Genomic DNA, 25,760 nt, shown 5'->3' on the forward strand with positions numbered 1-25,760 from the left:
AAGCAATTCATGGTATGGCTCTTTAGTTTTCATGTCACACTCTACCATGTTCTAGGAGAACATTCAAATGTAGACATGGACAAGGATAAAATGAATGTGTCTATCTGCCTGTAGATAAGGGGATTAGCCAATGAACCAATCAGTGAAGAGAAGGATTCAGGGGATTTCAGCTGGCTGCTTCTTGACTGAGGTAATGCTGAACTTCTCAACTTTTCAGGCTGAGTGAGGGTTATACATATTAACTTCTACACCCAAAGTGGGCTGAGAGCTAATTTTGATGGTGATACACTGTACGTAACAAGGGGGGGAACATGCTTGTGCATGTTTAGGGGGGACATAGAGCAGGCATTTCAAGAAGTCTGTACCTTCCCAGTACCTGAGAGTGGTGTGCAGGTGGGAAGTTAGGATAAAAGTGAGGCTGTGCCCCCCACCAAATGGAGAAAGCTTTCTTTGGGCATTGCCTCAATGACCTTTCTCCCTTTACCTGCATAAAGCTAACAAATGATAAAAACTCTGTCTTGTCTCTGTGTGGACAGTAACCTCTAGTGATGTGAATTTTCCTTACAACACCCTTGAGTACATTGGCAGGTACTAAGGCAGAGCCATTAGCTGACATTTTCCCACAGCTGACTTTCATAGTGCTTTTCTTTTGTGCAAGATTTTGTTACTTGTTTTCCTAGGGGATAGAAAAGCTGGCAACATACCAGGCAGAGAAAAGGGCATCTGCCTTGCTATGTATGTGGGACTTCAAGGGCTGTGTTTGAGCTTGGTTTGGCACAAAAATCCTGTTTCCAAATCCCTGGAAACATTGGGTCATTTTGTTGGGTGTGTAATATTAGTTATTTTGTCTGTGAGCTGTATGCAAAATGGTAGTGATCACCCATTTATTATAGCTTAGGTAGGACAGAAAGATTTGTCAGGGAACCCCTGGTGTGCTTTCTTCTGCTGAGCAGTGCCACGACAAAGCACTCTTGGTGGAGATTTGTCCAACTTGTAGAAAACTCCAGTGAAAGTTTCCCAAATGTTCTGTCTCAGTGCTGTTTTCTCCTTGATTCAGAAACTCCCCCACAAACTGACCTGAACTGATTTTGCTGCAAATTAAGTTGCTTTTCCCTCTGTCCTCCCCTACCCAGGGAACATGGTGGTTCAGCAGCTGTTCTGCACTATGATCAGGCTGCCCTGAAGTTGTCCCTGCTCTTTTCTGTCTTGGGAAAGAAAGAAAAAAAAGAACATCTGAATCTTTCAGTCTCATCTGCTCAGTTGTTTTCTAAATTATTGTTCCTGTTGGTCTTCTCTGGAGTGGAGAGTGTTGCTCTCTAAGCCAAAAGCATCATCCCCAAAGCGGCAGAACAACTACCTTATTTGTCTCTTGGTCCTCTTTCCTCAACTCCATCCAGAACCAGTAGCTGCTCCTTTCTGTGGCAGCAGCTTGTTGTGTAACTGCTCCTCAGTTTGTGGCTATCATTTCTGATCTTTTTAGTAATACTGCTACCCTGTCAGCCATTCCTTACTGCAAAATTGCTTTCTCCTGCCTAAGAGGAATGCTTTTGACAATTTTATTGGGTTGCATTTTTGTCATTTGTGTTGCTGTACCATTTGGAAAATGGCTGCAACAATTTTTTATACTCTAATTGTGTCCCTGAACATCCTTCCAACCCTTTATCTTTGGGTATAATCCACAGAGGATTGTCCTTCAGATGATCAAATTGTTTAAAACGCTGTACAAAGCTGCTCACCTCTGACAAGTTCTTGTAAAGCAGCAGCATTTGCTGTCCTGCTTGGTGGTCAAGTGGTCTTTAAAAAGGTTTTGGGTTTGTTTTTTTTTTCAGATAGCTGCATATCCATCTTAGTGATAAACTTGTATTTCCTCAAACTGATTAGAAGGATGTTGCCTCATACATTAGGCCTATCAAAAAGGGAAATGTAACTGGTTTGGCACAAGCTGTTTTTGATGGTTGCTAAAAATGTGACAATGAAAAAAAGTTGTTTACTTTAGTCCACACTTACTCTACTAGGGAGAAAAGTTGCATAAATGGACAAGTAATTTCTTGGATACTTCCTTCCAGAGGACAACATTATGTTTGTCCTTCAGTTTCTAAAGATTTCTCCTCTTTTCTTTTCAAAGAAAACTGCCCACATTTCGGGTGGCATCAAGTGTGTAGATCGTTACATGCTGTGGGATTAATAAGGCCTTGCCAACTTGAGAACATCCACTTTAGCGGGCTGTTCTCCAGCCTGTTTGAATGTACGTGGTTGTTAATTTGCTCTAGTTATAGATAATCCTTTTTGTAAAGACTAAAACCTAACTGCAACAAGGCCCACTGGAGCTTGTTCTGATCTTTCCTGCCTGGTCTGAGCTTGCATTTCCATCTTCCTTTAACCTGTAGGGTATCCAAAGACTCTCTTCCAGTCTGTTTTGTCCCCTGTTAATCAGGACTTGGTTTAGCCTGTTGCTTTCATGCCCTCAGCCATGTTGGAAGCTGCAGTTCAGGGCCCCTTTTTCACTGGGGTGATGGCTGGAGGGCAGAGAGAGGGCATGCCTGGGGCAAACAAAAGTCAGCACTCACCAAGATAGTGACCATAGATTACAACACAGACAGAACAGGCTTTATTGTTAACTGCCTGGCCAGGCTTTTCCTTTGTCCTCATTTCTTTACCAAATATAGTACAAGTGTGTGGTGGGGCTGTGGGGAAGCAAAGCCCTGCTTGGGTGTTTGTCAACCCATTTCTGACATGCAACTTTTCCCTGCCCAGAGCACTCTCAAAGGTGCTTCAGTGTCACTCCTAAACAGTTCACTGCCTTGTTTTCTCTACACATTGTATATTTTTGCACACTCAGGAGTGGTAATTTTAAAAAAGTTCAAAAATACTTGAAAGTCTGTATGTAATGCACATTTTTTCTCTGTTGCTCTGCTCTTGAAGTAGAACAAAAAGGGGACATGAACTCTGAGAAACAGCAGCCAGAGGGTTCAGGGCTCTGTTGTGCTCCTTTCAGATTCTTTCTGTCATCTACACTGTTAGGTTCAGGTTATTCTGGTTCAAAATGAACTGACTTTAATAATGATTTATACCAGTGCAAGAGATGTGTAATAGTCTAGACTGAACACATTTTCATATTTTAGCTTGCTTCCAGAACTTTCATTGAGATGTTTGAATAATGATCATATAACTCCTTTTGTGGCTGTAAGCTGTATAGATTACTTTCCTGGATTCATTCAGTGTTGTATTCCCTAACAATTACTGGTATCACCTCTTCTTTTCTTGCAATAGAAAAGTGGAAACCTTACCAATGTCAGAACTCCCTCGTCCACAATGAAAATAAAGGACAAGCTGTAAAGTTGTCAAAACCTTTTCCCTTTTTCCTGAAGTCATGGTGCACAGTGGTGAAAGCCATGAAAAGCTGCAATGGTGGCACATATTTTGATAGAAGCTGGGCCATCTCCACATGACTGTGGAGAAGGTTCTTGGAAAACTGAAACAACTTTCAAGAAGTGAAAAGAAAGTGGAAAGAAACAATCCAAGATGTTTACATATATTAATTCATTTATTTATATTCTTTACTTTTCAGTGTTGCAGTAGTTCTAAATCACATTAATTCAAAACTGATGTTACCTTTACACAATCTATGACTTAGCAACTTCTATACACTCAAAAGTACCATTAGTTACATACAGTCTGCCTGCCTCTGAAATTAATGCTGGAAACATAAGAAACATGCAAATATAACAGTTTAGAGTATATTCTTTGGTTGGGTACAAATCCTATAGTTAGGGAATGTGCTCCCACAGTATTGTACCCTCAGCAGTGGTAATACACAGCAGCAAGAAAGGCAATTCCTGTGACATTCTGCAGGAGTAAAGATTTCCTATCTTGGCTTATCATGGCAAAACTAACATGTTTTGACAGACTCAGGATCAAAAACACTTTGGTTTTATATTTGTGTCAAGAAACACCAAGTGAAATAAAACAGCAAGTCGTTTCTTTGCAGAGAGGACCTTTGCTCCAGCGTGACAGTGCTGGTTTGGCAGGGAGGAGGGAGACAGGCAGGGTGGTGGAACCACTGCAGCACTTCAACTGATCCCTGTGTATTAAGTTCAGCATTACTTGGGAGATGATGCCTCTACAGATTGATCCAAATTTTTTGTATTGTGCACAATAAAATTTTTTGTATTGTGTACAATAAAATTATGTACTTTAATGTTTTAAGCACATTATCTATATTCCATACCACTCTGATATTTTTTTATAGTTAGGAAGTCTTAACATACAGGATGAAATTATTAATGCTACGTGTTAAAAGCATACTAAGTGCAATGCCACAAACAGCCTTTGCTGCATTTCTGTGGCATGGGACGGATGGAGGTGGGTGGAAAAACTCAGCAGGGTGTCTCTGTGACAATGTCACATCCCTCCTTTTTTACAAGGACAATGCCTTTAAAAATTGCTTTGAAAAATAATGGTTTCAATAAAATTAGACTTCGACCTGAAGTATGTCTAAATAAAAAAACACTGGCTGACACAGTCAGCATGGCTCAGTTTGGAACATGAAGTGCTGGTGCAACTTTCACTCCAGAGCAATGGTCTCTCATCTTCACATACCCATTAGCAACACAATTACACAAATAACACTGCAAACACCACCCTGCTCTTCTAGGGTTGGTCTGTTTTCGTTTTGCCTTCTGTGGGTATGAATGGACAAACATTGCTCCAGAACTAATACTAAAGATTCATACAAAACAGACACATAAAATACATAATCACATTTAGTTATGTTCGTGCAATTTAAGTTAAACTACTCTCCTTAATACATTTTAAAAATGTAAACCACACTAGAAAGAGAGAATAATTTTATCCATTTCATTATTTTTTAAATGAGGTTGCCTGTGAACTTTTATATAACAAAATCAGTTATGTTTCTCCTTCAAATTACCATTAACTGAAGACAGGGCACAGACTTTAAGAACTTGACGGCAAAGTCCACTGCCCCCAGAGCAGGCAAATGAGTTACCAGTTGAAACAGATAATCCTAAATCACCAACAGGCTGCTAAAATTTGCCAAGAAGTTTTTCACAAAAGAATACATATTTTCCTATAAATTAACTCTGTGGGCTTTGGCCAACAATGGTACAATTTAATTTACAAGCCTCCATAATACAATAATTTCTTCTCAAAGAATTAAATTAGACCAGCATTTCAAATGGACAAGGAGTCAACTTGAAATAAAGTCCTGCTTGAGGATATCATCCAGTTCCAAATGAGCTTTGAAGATGTTTAACATTGGAAGAGAAAGTGCTACTTGGTTCTGAACTCAGCAGGATCCAGCTGCTACTCAGTACACAGGCAAAAAGCCTCTTGGTCTTGTGGATGCAGCAGCTTCCCTTAGCTGCTGAACTCCTTCAGGTACTCAGAATACAGCTATAAATGATGTGACAAACAGTGCATCCTGCCATATTTAACACTCCTTAAAGAGTTTTCATCTTGCAAAGCTACAGGCAAGTTCCAGTAAAAAAATTTCTTTTAAAAAACATTTCATTACTTTCTTATGAATGAATAAAAAAGCTTGGGTGCTACACTCACTACCCAACACTGTATGTACAAAAGCAGAATATAAAAACACAGGAGCTGCCCTTGCTCAGGCGAAAAGAACTGAAAGTAGTTTCTCAGATCACGGTACTAAAGGACCACAGTATTGAATCCCTTTCACACACAGAGTAAGCTTTCAAGCCTAAAGAACAGTTAGTCTCTTAAGAAGATCACTACAAAACACGACAATTCTAATCCTCAAAATCATCCTAATTCAAAGACTAAATTTATATCACAGCCAGTTAATTCTTTTGCAAACACTGCCTTAAATATTAGGAAAGCTTGCCTCTCTTCTCAGTTCTCACCCTGGTTATATACATTCCCTGTGTATGTATGTGCACAGGCAGAGAAAGAGCTGCTACTTCTTGGTATCCTGCTAAATGCTAAGCTCACTCTATTGCCTATTCGTCCTTCTTCAACATAAGTGACCAAGACATTGTCTAGTCTGTTTCAAGACTGAAAAATACAGGCAACAGTTGTCCTTTCCAGTCCTTCCCAGTTACATGCCTGATAAGTGACCTAAGAATCGTAATTTTGTGTTTGCTAGTTCTAGAAAAGTGCAGTGTGTAGAGGGTGTGTTCAAGTTACAAAAATTTTATTTCCCTCCTTTTGAACAATAAAAATTTGAAAAATAAATTATTAAATTACACTGGATCCAGCACACCTGGTTCCTCCATCTTGTAGATTTTGCTCAGAAAAACTTCCACCCTGTCATCACCCAAGTGACAGATGTCCAAGATGCAGACAACATGTTTGCCATCGAGATCCTTTGCTGTTTTTACAATTTCATCTAGAAGTTAAGAAAAGGTGTTTTTAAAAGGTATTTACTGTGTACTGTGTATACAGTAAAGAGGTACACTGATACTGTTTTCCATACAGTAATGTGTGTATGTTCAACCTTTCAGTGAAAAATTTTACCAGTAAATTTGATCACCAGAAATTATAGCATCACAATTAGATTTGAAGAAGCTGATATATGGATAAATTAACCATTACTGATCCTCAGATTTCATAGTATTATTGAAAGAAAAGTAATGATGTATTTAAATAAAACCAGGTCTGTATATTCTATATAAACATGAAGGAAAGCATGATGTTTTTCAAGCACTTTGCAGTGGGACACACATCAATAAAGAAACAAGAAATGATAAATGAATGATGTCAGTGAAAGCCAGTCTCACCTGAAAGAGGAAACATGTTGTGAAGCCTTTTGTTGCTAGTAGCTTTCTGCTGATGTGCAGAGATGCAGCTCACACAAGACAATAATGTGTCATTTTGAATGTCTGCCAGCTGAAATAAGTGGGGACCTTCAAGGCAAAGCAGTGGAAGAAACGCAACATCTATTGCTACATCATGGTTTACACCTGTTGAAGAAAAGTATTTAAGTTAGCAGAAAACATCATGTTCAGCCCACTAGCAACTTCATGTACCATTTCTTTTTTAACACACTATTGCACTGATTTTATTTACATGTTCTTTGTACGTTAATTAATAACTAATGTCTAAATATATGTTTATATATGTATTTAAACACAAGCACATTCAGACTGACATGATGTTATAACATACTATGGTTTAAGGCTAACAATGCTGTTGGCTCAGAGAATATTAAACCAACATTGGAAGCCATTTCATCCTTCTTTTAACTTCATCTGCAAAGGCAGAGAAATTATAACCAGTGTACCTAAGCAGTGTACAGCCAATGCTGATTTCACCCTGAATATCACATTGTCAGTCCCAGGATTCTAATGACTGTAAATATTCAAACACCTTCCCTGCAAATCTCCCTTAGCAAATAAGGGAAACTTTTAAAGTATGGGAACTTAATATAAGCAATGCAATTTCCTTCTCCGTTTAATGGAAAGACAAAATCAAACAGATTAATAACCCACAATAATGGTAGAAAACATACACATCAACCTGCATATTTATATTTTAACAAATCAAGACCAATAAACGGATACTTTCTGTTAACCAGAAGCAGCAGAGAGCAGCTCATGAGTATGGCTAAAATACAGCCTTTCATTTTTTATCATGGAAGGAAGGCACTCTAGGGGCAACAGTACTCACAAAAAACAACTCAAGAAAGCTGAAAAGAAGCATTTGTAGCTGTCCTTTCCCTTTTAAGAACACTAACTCATTTCTGATGATCACCTCTCCAGTAGAAAAGTCAGCTGACAAATGCAACTAAGTAATTTACTTGATTATGTCAGACTGGTTGAACTCATGAGCAGGACCTACTTTTAAGTGAAATAATCAACAGCTTAAGGACTACACACATTCTTCAAATGACACACATAAACCTACACAAGCAAAACTGAAGTGATAGAAAGAATGATACTAGAAACAAAACATTCAGTCATTTCACTGAAAGGTATTTTTAATGAGAATTATAGCTTTCTAGTAAAAAAACTACCCTAAATGAGGACTCTAACAAAAATGTAAAACATCAATATTTTTATACTCAGAATCCACTGATTAATTATTTAGAGAAATCCATTGAGTTTCTGATGAACTTCTGTACTTATGCTGCTCTTCCTTAACCTTTTTTATAAGACAAGCTACTTACCCAGAACCGTCACCTCGTAATACCCAAAGCCACCAGGACTTTTAAACTGATGGATATTTTTATTTCCTGTGGTTTCTTTTGGCTGGTACACTGCTGCATGAAGGTTGTACTGTTGAATAAGTAAGTCTTTGTGCACATAATCAAATTTACTTGGGATGCTTTCTGGGAAAATTTGGCTGTGATGCAAATAGTTCATTAACTTGTCTTTCACTTGTGCCCACAGGTCACTCTGCCAGGAATCACAAGTTCTTCCCGTCTCTTCAGTCTCAGGTCTACCACTCATTCCTTCTTGGTCTGTTATAAGCACAGAAAATATTTAATTGTTTTTAGGCTTATATAATTGTATCACTTCTCTGGTAGGTGAGAAATAATTTTCATTAGCACATTTCAATTATGAAGCCAGAATAATGTTGAAAACAAGACAAGGAATTAAACAAAGGTTGGAACGTGGGTAAACTGGCTTTGAAAAGAAGAAAGTATGTGAAAATACTTGCAGTAAACTTTCAGTGAAAACCAGACCAAGCTGCACATTATGACACCTGACAAATCAGATTTCTTTCTTCACTCAAAAATAGATACCAAGAGAGTAACTGCATGGGACATGGGTTTATTTTTCAGTTGCAGAGGAAGAAAGAAAAAATTAATACCAACTTAAAATCCTTAAAACAAACATTATTCTTACTACTGGCTTGTACACTGCATCCATTTCCTTCCTACATCTTGTATGAGTCTTTTTAATCAGGTACTCCCACAGCTTTGGGGCTCCCTTCCCAGAGAAGGACAATTTTATCCCATGCAGATCATTACAGCAACAAAACTGTCAAGAGGAAATGTGAGGTCTTATGCTATTTAGTGCTTCTGAGGTACAAAAGTAACTTAAAACTTGTATAAAGATACACTGAGAATTTATTGCCCATCCTGTGAAACAGTCCAACACTGTCCTTCCAGCTATCCCTTAGAGCAGATCAGGGACAACTGAGCTGAACAGCACTGATGATACAGAGCACACAGTGGCTCACAGAGCCTGGTGCAGCCAGACTACAGAAGAACTGTCTTAACAAACAAGGGTTATAAGGATATCTTTGTTGCCTGTTTTCGAACTGAAGAAAAGAATTAGTCTTAAAACCTCCTAGAATTAATATAACAACTATTTGCAACGTACCTGTGCAGCTCTGCAAACTGTCTGATACAGCCTGTCCATTTTTATCTTGCACAACACCTCCATGTTGATATTCATCCAAACTATAAAAAGAAAGTTATAGTGTGTGTATAGAGATTTATGTATGTATTATTAAAACCTTTTCACCCTCAAACACTATTCAGCAAAACTTTAAAACTTAACAGATTTCTAGTGATAAATGGTGCAAGCTCGAATTGTGAGCACTAGTACTTGGTTTTATATCGTGAAAGTTGTAATAAAGCCACTTGACACAATGAGACCTACTCTGCTTAGGAAATGGGCTTTGCAGAGCTCAGGGCAAGCACTGCCGATACCCGGGCGTTGGGAAGGGAATGGGGAAGGATTTACACTCCAAGCCCGGTGTCTGCTGCCCTCTCCCGGGCACCTGCAGTGTGTACCACGTGTGACACGGCTCACCATCACAAGGGACTTGATCCCAAACAAGGGTGCACAACGCCCTGCTGCACTTTGATATCATCCCCCTGCACAGCCCAAACCACAGCACGAATGGAGCCGTGTCATCACCCCAGAACCCAAACCGATGCTTTCCTGGGGACACACTGCCCTACTGTAATAACCAGTTCAATGAAGCAAACAAGATTTTTGTTACACTTTTTTTTAACCATAGTTTTGAATTAATGGTAAGAAATTATTCTTTACCAGTCTCTTATGAATTATCTAGGCTATTAGGAAGAAGAAAATGTAACAGATACTCTGCAACCAAATGTGGTAAAATAAGCTCATAGGCCCATTTATTCCTTTCGTCTTTGATCCTTTCCTCCTATTATAATAAAACTCACCACAATGTCTGAACAAACTTAGGAAAAGGACTATCTTGATTATCCTGCATCACAACCAACTGCAACACGAGTAAGACTTTGTCAAGGTACCATTAAAATTCCAGACTACTAAAGCAGTTACTAATAAAGGATTGTAACTGCAAATACACAGGGACAACAGACAATAAAAAAGGAATCAAAGACGAACATGCTGTTTAGTGGCACATTCTGTATTTCATAAGGATTTACAGGGTTTATTTCAATTTTTCCTATTTCATGCTAGAGTATATCCTGAAAACTTCATGTCATTGTTTCATAACAAATAGACAATACCTAAAATAATATTTAGTGAAAAGATAAAAGGAAATACACTGTGAGTTTTGAGTATGAAAGTACTTTTATGAATGTTATCATAATGGGTATCATCATTGAAATGACGTTGTGATCTCCAACTCCAGGCACAGAAGAATCCTCACTAAGCAGCAAAAACTATACAATTACTGCCCACAGAATTAATTTTCACTTTTGAGATTTGGAGCTCTCAAAAAGAGACATGAAACCCCAGCATAGTGTTATGAAAGTCTGACAGGTGCCAACTTCCCTCTTCATTAAAGCAGAGGATTAAACCAAGCCATACTGCTGACAAGCGGATATTACGGAAATGATTTTTTTTCTTTTAAGATTGTTTAGTTTTGGAAGTGAATAGGCCTGATTTAGAACTAGTAGAGCCTCTGAATAATATGAAAATAACTTGTCACGATTTTTTCCCACTTCTTTCACAGATCTGTAGCTGGGATGATTTCTCCTACCTGCCTGACATGTTACCTGGCAGAACCCAAATCCTTCCATTTACTGCAATATGCACTGGCTGTTGTACACAAAACCACCACATTCCCAGTTTTGCCCATGCCAGTTTAACAGAACTTTTGCCATGCCAGATTTGCCGTTCCCAGCCTGCAATCTCCAGACCCTCCCTTTTCAGTTCCCCACTTGCAAAAAAAGGTCTTTACACACTACTTCCAATACCCTGGTATTCATATTTTCAGTCATTTTTACTTTAAAGTATTGTAATCAAAAATAACATCAATCAAAATAGTTGGCAGATCAATACATTTAAAAAATATTGGGAAAACAAGTATGTTTCGTGTGTCACACATACTTCCTAAACATGGACATTGTGATAAATAAAATTAAGAAACAAAGTAGTTACATCCTGAAGTTATGCTGAAATAATGCAAAGAATTAAAGTGCCTCAAAAAACTCAAAACAAAACACCACACTCACTGATATAACAGGTAAAACTTACTTTATAGACTGGTTTGAAATCAACATAACTGTCCTAACTCCATTATGGCAAGCACATGTACCACAGCAACCAAACAGTCTTCTATGATAACTTGACAAGTCTACACAAAGTGATTGCTGGTATCTACCAGTTTCTTCCTGAGAAATTTTAATTTATGCGAAAAAGGGCTCCAAAAGAAACATCACATTCTGGGAAACTTTCAGTCATGCAAACTCCAAGCTGAATTTTCACTGTATTATAGAATTTCCATCCCTTAGCTCTCATCAGAGGGGAGGAAAAAGGAGAAAAGGGTCCAGGTTACATAAACATTTAGAAGGGAAAAGGCAAGGATAGAAATTCAAGCAAGTTACTTTCAAGCAGTGTGGAGTGGGTCCACTCCATGGTAACACACTAAACTACAAACATTAAAATGCTATGGGTTTTTTTCACTTCCACATAAAAATAAGCTCTTCTGAAATTCCCAGTCTTTTCCCATTCATAATCACTTCATTCAGTATAAATTAAACTACTTTGCAGTACATTAAATGCTTAAAAGCACCATTACGTGGAAGATCTTTACTAGCAAGGATATAAATATCAACAGTAATATAAAATTAACCAGTCTCCTTGTTCTTTCTGAAACCCTTAATAACCAGGTAAGTTACCTTAGAAATGCAGGAACTGAGGCTGTCAATAAAAAAGCCTCAAGATCAGATTTTTACTGCTTAAAAAAATCAACTTAAAGATGCAACCACATGCTGAAAGTTACACACAAAAAAACTTGATGCAGAATAGTCTAAACTACAATATGTACTTCAAAATGTATCTCTACTGCTGGACTTCATGATTCTTGTGGGTCCCTTCCAGTTCAGATATTCTGTGAAATCTCTGAAGTTTTTTAAAACTAGTGTAGTTACTTCATTAACATTTTAGAATATTTCAGTGATAGCTGACATCCTGCTGCATCTAAGCAACACAACAGAAAACAATGCAATTTCAAGGTAAGTCACGTAGCTTTCTATTTTCCTTCTGCAATTTGGAGAATTCAGCATAACTTCATAGTTCATTACAGAAATACACAAGTTACCTTTTAATTATATAGAGTGAAACAGCTTTCCATAATCCAACACAGACTTTCTCCTCCTTTAGCTGGTGCTCTAGCACTAATGGCACAGAGTGGACACACAGGTAGCAAGGAGAGGAGCAGATTGAGAAAAGCAGAGAACAAAGTAAACATGCCTCAACTTTTTGCTTCACCTACAAGAAATGGGGAGAAAACATTCTACCCACCCTCCACTCCCAACTAAAAATGGAACATTCCTCAACAAGCAAAAAAACCCAAGATTCCTCATAGTCCAAAAAAATCTGTTTTTCCTATGGATTTGCCCCACAAGTTCCTGCACCACCTGCAGAAATGTGACCTTACAGCCAGATGAAGTTTTTAATGAACGAGTTGCAAAGACAGGCAACCAATTCCCCTACAAAATGCAGCAGAAACCAAGAGGACTCAGAAACAACACACATATGGCCTCAAAAGAACATCATTTATCCCACAGAAAAATCTTTTGCAAATTAGCTTCCAATAAATGCTTTTCAAGAAAATGGGTGTGCGTTGTAGGGGCGTAATACTGGCAGAATGGTCAACAACTTTTGATCAACTCCCTCATTAGCACTGTTGCTCTATCCCCAGCACCCTGATTCTTTGTTTCAGGGTGGAAGAAAGAGATGCTAAAAGTAAACTAAAAAAGCAACTGAGCTGTAAACATACTCATAAACACAAACCCAAATCACCACTGCCAAAATACACTAACATCCTAAGTTACTTACAAAGATGTTTATTAACACTCAAAATTATGTTTCAGAATAGTCCAGTACATTTGAAGAAGAATCAGTGCAGAAGACTGAATAGAAAATGAAACTCTACCCTGATCTGGTCTTTCATTTCACTTCAGATTCCTGACCTGTAAAATTTTCACTTCAAGTATCTCTGTTTCATCACTGTAATTATTCAACATAATTAACTTCACGTGACTTACCCAAATTTTCTTCTTGCAGACCGTGTGAAATACAGACAAGATGATACAGGAAGAACAGATGGGCTTCCCCTTGAAGTAGGAAATTCACCATTATTTTACAGTATTTATTTAAATGGAAATGTACAAAGCAAAGAACATTCATATTTTCCTTTCAGGCAGAACTAAACTAAGACTCAAAAGCTGAAATTTTTATACTGAACAGAACTCATTAACAAGTTTGCTGTAACACTGCAAGGCATTCTATTCATTAAGGTTTTCTTAAATTTTCATTCAATCCCAATTATATTTCATCTCATTTTTCCTCAAAGTATTCCAAATAACCAACTTCTTTGTACATTATGACTTAGGGATGTGAAAAGAAGAAAAATATACCCTTTACAAGATGAGAAATCCACTGCAAAAAAATAGATGCAACTGGCCTGACTTCTGCAACATTCCATCTGTTAATATATACACCAGGCTTTCAAGAGAAAGGACAGGTATACTAGATTTTACACAATGTTGCAGGAAAGGGCAATCTCATACAAGCAGTTACTGTACTCTTGAATCTAATATAGTCGTATCAGACAAATTACTTTGTCTTATTTCATTTCCTTATACTGGAGTGATATCCTTGGTCTGACTAGGTGGGACACAATTGGATGAAATTCCAGCAGAAGCAGAGCCACAGAGCTACAAGTGATTTTGAGCCTTTAGGTTAGCACAAGACCATCATCTACTTGCCCTCCTGACAGCAAGTACAGGTACATGCAGTACATTCCATTACTAAGAAAAGAAAAGGCATGTTTGAAATTAAGGAACAGGTATATCTGATTCTGCATTTTCAGTAAAAAAACCTTATTTCCTCACACCACTAACTGTTGTTTGTTCTATGACTATGTCACTAAACTACATATGGTTCAAGTATTAACTACTTTTATTTCAAATCTGTGAACTTAATATCAAAGTAGTATAAATATTAATCAGAAGAAAACACTGCAAATCTGCTTTAATCAATCCTTCATTAGCGTGAGCAGTGTAATTGCCATCATCTGATGCCAGGAAAAGTACCTAAGTCCATTTTCAAGATTAAACTATATATGCTTTTAAAGTTTTATTATATTTCTATGGCCTGGGCTTTGAACTAATTTCTGTAAACACTTGTTAGAAGATCCACTACATATAGAGAGAGCTTACTGTTCTGCATCTCTATTTAATCTGCGTGGTATCTTTCTCCTGACCGAACTCTCCTCTGACAGCAGAGCTTGGTGCTGATGTTGTTCCCCAGAAGAGCAATGTGGCCCCAGAAAAGACTTAACTTCTTCATTTTGAAGGTTGGTGTTTTTGACCTTGTCAACACAGTCTTCTTGGGAAACAGGAGAACTGTCAAGAGACTGAGAAGTGTCTTTCTGCAACAACAGTTAATTGTTTAGGATTTTCAATGCACTTAGAGGTATTGCTTCCAACTCAAAAACCTGCAAGTTTTAAAGTAACTTTTAAATGAAAAGAAAAATTTACCCTACTTTCCGAAAGTCACTTTTTATCTAGGATAAATTGTCTTTGAATTGTATTAATAAGATAACTATGTCTTGAAAGTGACAGTGAGTGTGTTTCAGTAGTTGCCTCTCCTACATTCTACTTTACATTACATTGTCTAACTAGTAATATCTAAGCAGAAGTTTTAAAGAGGACTGCCAGAATACTTTCAGAAGAGCACTCTATCATTGCTTTTTAAAATTTTGCTCTCAAAAAGCAAATTAAGTTAATCAAGACACAATGTAATTAGATTCTGAACTCAAATGCAAAATTCTCCATTCTGATTACAATTATAGCTGCTGAAGTGCTATAGCATTAACTCTCACACACTGTACCTGAGCAAGTTCCACTCCTGAAAATTCTTCAGCTGTGTTGCTACAGCTGATGTATCTTATGGCACTGATTATTCCCTGAACAGCAACACGCTTGTGTTCTCTGTAGTGCAAGTCTTCAATCGCCTTCCCTGTTTCACCAATGGCTTTCAAAACTGATTCAACTGCAAAAGACATTTCCAACAAGTTTTAAAGAAATAGAATACCAAAATCTCTGAATGCAAGACTAAAAAAAAAGTTTGTTAATAAATATTAAATAATTTATGTTTTTGAAGAATTTTACATTTTTTTGTTGTCCACATCACATGCAAAAAAATTTAAACAATAGACCCTTTAAGCTCACAAGAATGCGTTGGAATGAATTATCAGATGTCACAATTCATGCTTCAGGTGAAATTTCTAATTCACTGTTTCCTTCAGAATAACTCTTTTTAATACTGATTTAGCAGAATATTCAGAGTAAAACTTCTGGGCATATCTGTAGCTCATGTAAGCTTCTACAGTTCTCCTCAAGCTAACAGTGCTGTCATACTTTCTGTAAGATGAGGATTTAGCCTATGACACAAGGGAGTTTTTCTTGGAATAAGCCTGAACTGAGAAAGGCCACAAATCTTACAGATATTTACAGATATGTATGATACCTTTATTGCTTTTACAATAATCCGAAAAGCTATCTGGAAGTTGTGGAAAGGGGTAATAGCCACCAATGACAGTTTTCTTTACTTGATCAGCTTCACTGAGCGATTTCGTCCACTGAATGAAATTTTTCACTTTGGTATCCTTGTTGTATGGCTGGTCCTTGTGCCACCCTTTTAAAAGAAAAAATAATCAAGTATCAAAACCAGAGCAGGTTACTGTAATCTGTTCTTATCTTGAAACTCCCCTGAACGCTATATTGAAAACACAGATTAAGAAAATCTTGACTAGAGAGTACAAAAGATACCTTTGCACTAGTCAATATTGTTTTAACAAAATTATTATCTTCAATTCCTTAACTACACTTGCATTTGACACTGAAAGTCAGACATATGTGAAGTAACAAAAAGAAACAAAACAAAGCAAAAAAGCTACTAGGACACTTTCTCACAGGAGCATAAAAACCAATAAAATGATCAGAAATTGTTTTATTAGCAGGAAGGGCAAGCAACTCTTCTCCACAGGGTTCAGCAAAGATTGTTAGTGACAGGTAATTGGCTGGTTTAAAACTAAGATATAGATTAAATACCAGTTTCATCAAGTAAATTGTAATCTGAGCAGGTCTGCATCCAAGCCTGTTAATTAAAATAGATCTTATGCAATGGTTTGCAATCTCCAGCTGTAGTTCTCATTTAGTACCCAAACATACAAAATCAATTAAAGCTAAGATGAAGGAAAGCTTAGGTATTTAATGGGAAAATTAAGCACAAATTACAGTGAAGGAAAGCAAAGGAAAAACCTCAACTTCTCAAACCCTTTACTCAGGAGTAAATTAAATCATTAGGAATCTATGAACAAAATTAATAGCTTATTTTCTTAGTCCAATTAAGCACAAAACACCCTACCCAGCCTGTCAGAAAAGATCATGTGTATATAATTGCATTATGATTGGGTACTTTTTTTGGAACATATTTTTCTTTACTCCTGAACACTGAAGAAATTAGCTGGATAAACAAGACCAGGAGAGATGCTCCTATTCCACCTTGTCCTGCCTTGTAATTCAGCCAGGACATCAACTCACCTGCAACGCTGTCAAAATTTGCCATACACCATGAACAGCTGGGCCTGCCTTTGACACCACAGCTGGTGGCATTCAGTGTACAAGATCAACAGGACCACAGAGTATTGTTACTGGAGATGGGAGAAGATAAACTGGACTGTCTACAAGGAATTCTCCTTCAGTGCAGCCCAGCACCACATCTCTTCCCAGACTACATGGTGAAACTTAAGTTTACCTAAGAAAAATCTAGGAGAACTGCACCCTTTTTTTAATTAAAAAAATACCTTTTCCAAAGAAATGAGAACTACTTAAAACTAGAACTAGTTTACATTACCTGTGATGAATATTTGACTTTCATTTGAAGTGGTAAGGTAAATTGTGCTGGAAGGATTCTCAGAGAGGTCCCGGACTACTCTCATCTGTGTACACACCAAGTATGTCACTGGAGAAGAAAAAATACCTTCATTTTTTTCCCCTAACAGTTCACTGATTTTAGAATGTCAAGACTGACACACACTGGATTAATATTTTTAAGTGCTCTAAACTCGATAATTTAGTTTTTGACCCTACAAATGCTTCAGCATGTTTTGAGTCTTCATTATAAATTACAACATGGAGATGCAATCAAATATTCTATTTAATATTAGAATATATATTAGAACTAAAAATTATATAGTTCATCAGGTAGGATATCAATGAAAGAAATAGTATGAATATAGGTATGTATGGCTGTGTTTCTTAAGGATAAAAAGCATTAAATCACAAGAAATCATGAGAGGTCACTGCAAAACTTCTAAATAGAGTACAAACTCACTCTTTTGTTAATATCTCAGTTAAACACTGGAATGTCACTCTTTGCCATTTCCCCAGAACACTCAAGATGAATGCAGCCATAATCTTAACAGGGTTGTGCAGATGGTCCTGCATCATATAAGAAATGCATATGACACCAACCAACCAGTGTTAAAGGAAGAATGAGTGCTTGGAGGAGAACAGAAAACAGGCAAGAAGAAATATTTAAAGCTCTTTTAAAATCCTTAATTAAGGCTTCCCCAGTTTGAAATTCATTACTCTTAGCTAATATGCAATAACTAATACAGCTGGGCGATGACTACTGTTGGGACAAAAAAAAACTGATTCAAAGAAATTAAGCTTTTCCACTTTCACATCTCCCTTCTTTCAATCTCTTAAATTACTCCTGTCTATAAAAACCACAGATATTTACAGGACAAAAGGAATAATAGATTTGACCAGCTGCTGTCTTTCATTGCGTCTGGATGCAAGAGGTGTTGCCCCAGGTGCTTCTCTTAAGTTTCTGTCTGAAATGAATGAGATCAGATGAGCCCCAGCTGTCCATCTAGTGGTTTACACTGACAGATTGCAATATGATAAGGGTTTCAAATATTTAAGTTATTTTTTAGTTTTAATTTCTGATCAGCTATTTTCTTTTTGAGGAGATAAACCTCAAAAAGAGGCATTTTTCTATTCAGGGGCAATTATACTCAGAATTTGAAATTAGCAATGAACTATAAAAACACTGTAAGTAATTATTAGGAAGTATTATAGAGAGATGACTACTTGGGTGAATATGCTCAAACACGTCTGGCTGAGAAGTTGCAAATAATTCCAGTATGAAAGGCTGGTCTGAGGTCCCATCAATGGCATGTGCCCAACGATAGAGCCAGAAGTCTTCACAGTGATCTATATAAACAAATATTAAGAAAAATGTATAAGCATTTATTAAGAAAGGTAAAAATCATTTGATGAATTCTGAAAATCATATTCATAGAAAAACCTCTTTTTCTGGCTCGTTCAGCCCTTCCTACAAATGTCACAAGACCAACAACATCACAGGAATAATTGTGTGGTAAGTCATCCAGTTCTGACCTAAAACCAAAACAGAAGAAAAATGCAGGTAAGCTTTCTCAGAAACTTTGCAAAAAACCTTTTCCAATTAACATTCATTGTAATGTAGTGCAATTTAAGTTCCAGACTGATAACGAACAAAATTCTATTTTACCTTGTAATAAACCGATATTTAACTTCAGGTAATCCCCACTCTGGCTTAACCATTTCTTCTGGAATAATACTTATTTCAGAAGGAGGATTTCGAACATTAAGGCTAATTTCTGACAAAGAAAAAAAAAGTCAGTAACATTTAAGGCATGAATAGAAATCATCACCATCATTATTATTATAGATGATGATGATAATAACAATAATAATACAACCCATAAAGAAACCAGCATAAAGTTTCTTAGGTATTCCAACTTTGTCTCCCTGTCAGTGGAACTATTAATCAATTCCTGTGACTTTAGGTTTCCATCAAAATAAAGTAAGGAATTCAGGTACAGAATTCAACAAAGCAATTTTATAATCTGAGTAATATTCAACTTTCCCAAACCCTACATTAGCCAACCAGTCTGATCCAGTCAGATATTTTAACAGCAATTAGTACTACAATACTGATTCAATAAAAAGTACTTTCTACTCTAGCTTTATTGTCAAATACCAATAAGATCTAAAACTGATGTGCAGGCAGAACAACAAAACAGAACTAGCAGATCAGAATTTCCATACCTGATACCAGTTCAAGTAATTACTAATATGATACAAATACACCACAGCCATGGAGGAAAACAAAAGGTCTTCTCATGTCTATTTTATAGAACCTGACAATTTTCATTTTTTAATCAAACTGTTTAGATGCTGAATTACAAACATGGTGGAGCAAACATTGGGACAAGCAAAGGGTTCTGCAACCAGATGAAAAAACCCAAAGAATGGCTTCACCATCTAGACTACACCAGATGGTACTCTACAGTCACAAAACAGGGCAAATCATTCTGGCATGAAAAAGACAGATTTTGATGAAGTTTCTACAAGATGCTTGGGCTTGGGATCATTCCAATGACATACGCATAAAAGTAATTAAATAGGTATAAATAATGAATGCAATTGTTTATATATAATTATATCAGGCCCCTCACTCTAGCATTGTAACATTAGGAAAGTGCTATACTTGAAGTCAGACCCTCTACTTAGGAATACTCTTTTGGCTGCTCCATTCTAGAAATCTATTTGGAGGACAATTGTGGTTTTGAGTATGGTGTTTTAAGACAGTATCTCAGAGAATATTCCCCAAACCACAACTTGCCCATGCATCAAAACTACTTTGCAACTGTTTCATAATTTTGAGATTAGATCGAAGTCTACATACTCAACTCAGGACTATATCCTGAGATGAGTCAGGAGATAAGGTCAGTCCAGGTTTTTGTCAGTGCCACACAAACTCAGTCATCTGTGAAACATACACATTGCCTGGCAGTGCAATTCAGGGTGGTGGTACCAACTATTTAAGATCCAAAAATTTCAGGTTCTGGAAGAACACTTCTCTTCATGTCATACAATGCTGCAGCTGCAAACAGAGGCAAGCAATGCAGAACTCACTTCACAGCAGTGTAGGGATGGGCAGGCTGCCTTGCCAGAGCTCTTAGTTTGGAAAGCCCCTTCCCTTGGGGACTTGCTAACTCTCCAGGTACATTGTACAAGGTTTACAAGTGAATGGTTGTAAGGAAACACTGGAAAGTTGGGATTTGATGACATTATAAATTGGAAATAAATGATGAAAAAGTAAAAAAGGGTAACTTCAGCAATTCAGTGTAATTGAAATTAGAAATATTGCCCCATATTGGGCATATAGAGAGATAATTAGTGATGTATTAAATACCACTTGATCTGAATGCACAGCTGAACCCCTCATGCACCAGAAATTAAAATCAATTTTAAACCACTCTAAATTTTTTTCTGGATATTTGGTTCTCTTTAGACTCTTCTTACAGGACATGTATCACAAGATCCATCAATGCATGGTATTATGGAAGTTCATACTAAGATAAAATTCTCAGCTTTGTGCTAAGAATCGAGACCCTGTACATAGGTTGCTATGAATTAAAGATTTACAATTTCTGCAGTTTATCTGCAGTCTGAAAATACAGCCCAATACTTTACTATGGACTGACTTTTAATTCTTCTATTACACATCTATTACCATTTACAGCTCAGTGACCTAATTGTCCATTTTGTTCTCTTTGTTGACATTTGACCCCAGTAATGCTTACAGAAATCAGAAGGTTAGGGTGAATGAGGCCACTGAAATGCAGAGATATTTGCCCATAGAGAAAGTCACCTCAGACAGCATACTTTATTCTGTCCTATTCCCATGGCAAGGTTTTGTGGCAATTATGATTGCTTTCAGGTTTGGCTTGTAATTGTCATCACCTTTCCTGACAAACTTCCATTCCTGGCTAATCATTTCTCCCTCCTGCCAACTCATCACAAATACTTAAAAAATTAAGATCTCATTTTAATGCAAATATACATCAGGTAGAGAATACACTGCTTCTAGCAGTGAAAATATTCTTCATTTTTGTGCAGTGTAGCAACTGCATTAGGAAACTGTCACTGTCAAGAGGTTATACATACATCGTCTTTCACTAACACGATTATTTCCTTGATTCAAGGAAGTTAATTGAATTTTCTGAATGCTGGCTGTCATTTTGTTCTGAGTATAAAAGCATAAAAAAAGGGAAAGAATTCATGTTCAGTGAAGTAGGAGAGAAAACCCCCAAAGTTCACAAAAACCAGTTTGAAAAGGCCGTTACTGTTATACTGCAGTACTTGTATTTCTGTAGTACAGCTCCTTCGAGGATCTGCCACACTAAGCAACTCCAAGTAAGAAAATGCTTTATTACAGCCAAGGAATATTCTTCATACACACACTCCCACGGTGATGCTCTTTCAGCACACAGCAGTCACCAATGCAACTTTTTATTCAGTAGAGCTGTGCAGATACTCTGGGCCTTGGGAACAGACACTAAAATCTAAAGGCAGATCAGGTGATAATGTGCTTTAACGACCTGCAGGAAGGTGTGAGCAGTGCACAAACAATACTTGTACTATTCTTCAGGAAGTAGAATCAGATTAAAATTCAGTACCAGAGACTTGTTTTTATAATACCAGTTCCTGATATCAGGGATTGGATTTTTATTTGTTTTTAAAATAAATGTTTTAAATAATTGTGGCAATAACCTTTGTAGACATGATCCAAACATCAACAGGAAACAGTAAGAACCTGGACATTAGGACACCTTTCAGAGGTGGATCTATACATTATCAATTAGTCTCAGCAACTGATTGTTGCCTATTTTATTTCTATGAAGAACTACCTTTCCACAGCTGTATTTCATTGATTCAAAATAGGTTTCTGTAATACTTAACCAATTGTAGAAAATCTCTTCATCTGTGAATCCCCTGGGGTTGGCTGTGTTTTAAATGGGTAACTGTCTTTGACTGTGTACTTTTCCAGGAGAAGGACTGTGCCAACCTTCATGCTGTTATACCACTTAGGACACAAGGAACTCCACAAAACCATTGACATCATTCCTGAACCATCAGCAACTTCAAAATAAGCCTAAGGAAAAAGAGATAATATATGTTCATCTTTTATTTATCATCATTCTGGTATGTTTATTTTGGATAATGAACCAGCTTCATGACTCATGAACAATTCCCCTGATGATTACAAATGGATATACAGTATGTTCCTGAACTTGTATTGAATACGGGAGCGGAAATCTCCACTTTCCACAAAGAATTCTTCCCCAGCTACCTCAGCCCAAACTCTTTTCTTCCCTATGCTCAGTAATGGTAAGATGATGCTAATTTCACTCTGTGGCTTTTGGAGGAGGTCCCATCCACAAGAAACAATACAGACAAGATTCTTCTTTATCACACAGAATGCTGTATTGAGAGTAACATTGCAAAATATCCATGAAGGAAAAATGTATTTTGGAAGCTGAGAAGTCACAGGACCATTTACTAAACATACTTGATCAGAACATTACAAGTACATTGGCACAAATTTTTTATATTTTTCAATAAAAATAGCTACAACATAAATCTTAACTTTGCATGCTTATTATACGGGAAAAATATTTTCAAATATCCTACAGCTATTTGAGTGTTAACCTATGCATTTATCCCTCATTACCTGATAAGGCATATCCATTGCTTTCTCTGGCTTTCCATAGTACCTTAGTCTAGATTTGTGCAGGATTCTCACAAGAAGTGGATGGAAGTGCACACTGCTCCGCCAGGTCATTTCCAGATGACCAAGATTAGTCAGCTTGGAGACTAAGGTTAAGGGGAGTAAAAGAAAAAGATCAAAAAAGAGCATTCATGATTGAACATTTAAGTTTTCAGGAGTAGAGTGCACAGACCAGGATGTCACATGTATTTTCTTAACGTTCCCAACATCTAAAAAGGCTTATTTGCTGACATTATTCACCACTAAATCCTGTTGTGAGCTATGTGCAGGCAGCATAGTTTTGCTTTGTATTTTTTTAATTGAAAAGAGACTCATGACAGGTGTACAATGACACAGAAGTGTTGTCACATGACCAGAAGAACTACTACAAAAAGCATAAGGATTAGCCTACACAAGCATCATACTTGTGCAGAAGTCCCATAGTCCCAAGTTCATACCTTTCTCCACACCAGCCCAACCCCTCAACACTGACCACATTTTAGGTGGCAGCTGCTGGGTCTGAGCAGCCGGTCCCACAGACCAGACAGGAGACTACTGCTGGACCGGGTGTTCTGACATCTCAGAGCTGTGGGCACAAGCACCACAGATACATATTTTCAAAGTTTTGCAGAGTTTAAAAAAAGTAACACAGAATCACAGAATGGGTTGGGCTGGAAAGGATCATCCAGTTCCAATGCCCTGCCATGGGCTGGGATACCTTCCACTAGACCAGGTTGCTCCAAGGCCCATCCAAATTGGTTTTGAACACTCCCAGGAATGGGGCATCCACTACTCGGCAACTCTGGGCAACCTGTGCCAGTGTCTTACCACCCTCACAGGGAAGTTTCTTCCCCACTATCAAATGTAACATGAGCAGGTGAACTGTGATGCAGGTGGCACATTTTGGCAGTGCCAAACACAACTTGAAGGTCAGCAGGGAGCCTGTCCCTGCTGCACAAAGCAGTCACAAAATCACAGAATTAATTAGGTTGGAAAAGACCTCTGGGATCAGATCAGTCCAACCTTTGATACAACACCAGACCATGGCACTGAGTGTCACATCCAGCCTTTCTTTACACACCTTCAGGTTTGGTGACTCTGCCACCTCCCCAGGCAGCCCATTCTCATGTCTAATGATCCTTTATGTGGAGAAATTTTCCCTAATGTCCAATCTGAACTTCCCCTTAAGACAACACCCCTTTTTCTTACTACCAGTTGCCCGGGAGCAGAGCCTGACTCCCACCTGGCTCCAAGCTCCTGTCAGGGTGTTGTAAAGAGCCAGGTCCCCCCCGAGCCTCCCCTTCTCCAGGCTAAACACCCCCAGCCGCTCCTCAAAGGGCCTGTGCTCCAGACCCTTCCCCAGGTCCGCTGCCCACCACAAACCACTGGGATGCTACCTGAAGCGAAGTTCTAGCCAGATGGGGGTTGGTCTCTTCTCCCAGGCACTCAGCAATAGGACAAGGGGGCACGGGCTTAAGCTCTGCCAGGGGAAATTTAAGTTGGATATCAGAAAAAAATTCTTTACAGAGAGAGTAATCAGGCATTGGAATGGGCTGCCCAGAGAGGGGGTGGATTCCCCATCCCTGGAGGTTTTTCAACTGAGCTTGGCCGTGGCACTGAGTGCCATGATCTGGTAAAGGGACTGGAGTTGGACCAAAGGTTGGACTTGATGATCTCGGAGGTCTTTTCTAACCCAATCGCTTCTATCATTCTATGATTCAGGGCCTCCATCCCCCGCCTCCTTCTCCGCGCTTACCGTCCACGTCCACCTGCGCCGGCAGCCTGTCCGGCACCCACACGTCTCCATAGGGATCCTCGTTATTCCAGAGCGGCAGGTAGTGCCTGCTCTCGCCGCGGAGGGGCTGGAGCGGGCAGGTGCGGTCGGGTGCGGTCCCGGCGGCGGTGGCAGTGGCAGTGGCGGGGCCGTCCCCGGGCCCCTCCCGCTCCAGCGCCTCCAGGCAGAGGAACCCGCGGTTCAGCCGCTTCTCGTCGTACCGGTACGAGCAGCGCGTGACCCGCAGGCGCGTCCCCGCCCGCAGGCGCGCGCGCTGCACGAGCCCGTTGAGGCGCGGGGCGAGGTGGCAGCGCTGCCGGCGCGCGCCGTCCGCGAGCGTCACGTCGTACCAGTACTGGGGGGCGGCGGCGGAGGGCGGCGGAGGGGCCGCCCGCGCCAGGTACCGCTCCACCGCCACCACCGTCACCGCCGGCGGCTCTGCGGGCGCCACGCTCAGCTGCGAGGAGCCCCGCACCTCCTCGAACACCCTCTGCAGCCAAGAGGCCCCGCCGTCCTCCGCCGCCGCTGCCCCCTGGGTCTCCTCGGCGCGCTCCGGGGTGGGGTCCTGCATGACAGCGTCCTGGCGGGCCGACAGCTGCGGCCCGGGCCGCTGTCGGGGCGGCGGGGGGCGCCGGGCGCGGCGGCGGCGGCGGCAGCGGAGCTGTCCCGCTGTCACGGGCCGAGCGGAGGCGCCGCCGCCATGGCGCGCGCGGGGCGGGGCGGGGCCGGTGCGCGCGCGCCGCTCAAACCGCCAACGGCCGCGGCGGGGGCGGGGTCCGCGGGGGGCGCGCGGCACCGGGAACGGGATGGGATGGGATGGGATGGGATGCAGCGGAGGCACGGGGAGACAGTGGGAGGGGCGGCCCCGGGGCTGTGGGCGGGGAGCGGCGGGGAGCAGGACGGGAAGGGGTTCCCGGTGCTGG

At 39.3% G+C, this 25,760-nt stretch overlaps 1 protein-coding gene across 1 annotated transcript; it reads right to left on the reverse strand.

The window, feature by feature from the left end:
• Nucleotides 1-3,531: 3,531 nt before the first annotated feature.
• On the reverse strand, nt 3,532-25,540 carry RADX (RPA1 related single stranded DNA binding protein, X-linked). Its single transcript, XM_071569176.1, has 15 exons — nt 24,820-25,540; nt 23,028-23,170; nt 22,256-22,448; nt 18,996-19,104; nt 18,771-18,862; nt 18,554-18,676; nt 17,310-17,417; nt 15,921-16,088; nt 15,283-15,443; nt 14,609-14,820; nt 13,433-13,501; nt 9,315-9,394; nt 8,153-8,446; nt 6,765-6,947; nt 3,532-6,373 (listed from the first exon to the last, which is right to left on the reverse strand). Exons 1-15 carry the CDS (start codon nt 25,406-25,408, stop codon nt 6,228-6,230), a joined length of 2,670 nt encoding a protein of 889 aa, XP_071425277.1. The 5' UTR covers nt 25,409-25,540; the 3' UTR covers nt 3,532-6,227.
• Nucleotides 25,541-25,760: the final 220 nt, after the last annotated feature.

Source organism: Pithys albifrons, chromosome 14, assembly GCF_047495875.1.
Source record: "Pithys albifrons albifrons isolate INPA30051 chromosome 14, PitAlb_v1, whole genome shotgun sequence".
Taxonomy (NCBI): Eukaryota; Metazoa; Chordata; class Aves; order Passeriformes; family Thamnophilidae; genus Pithys; species Pithys albifrons.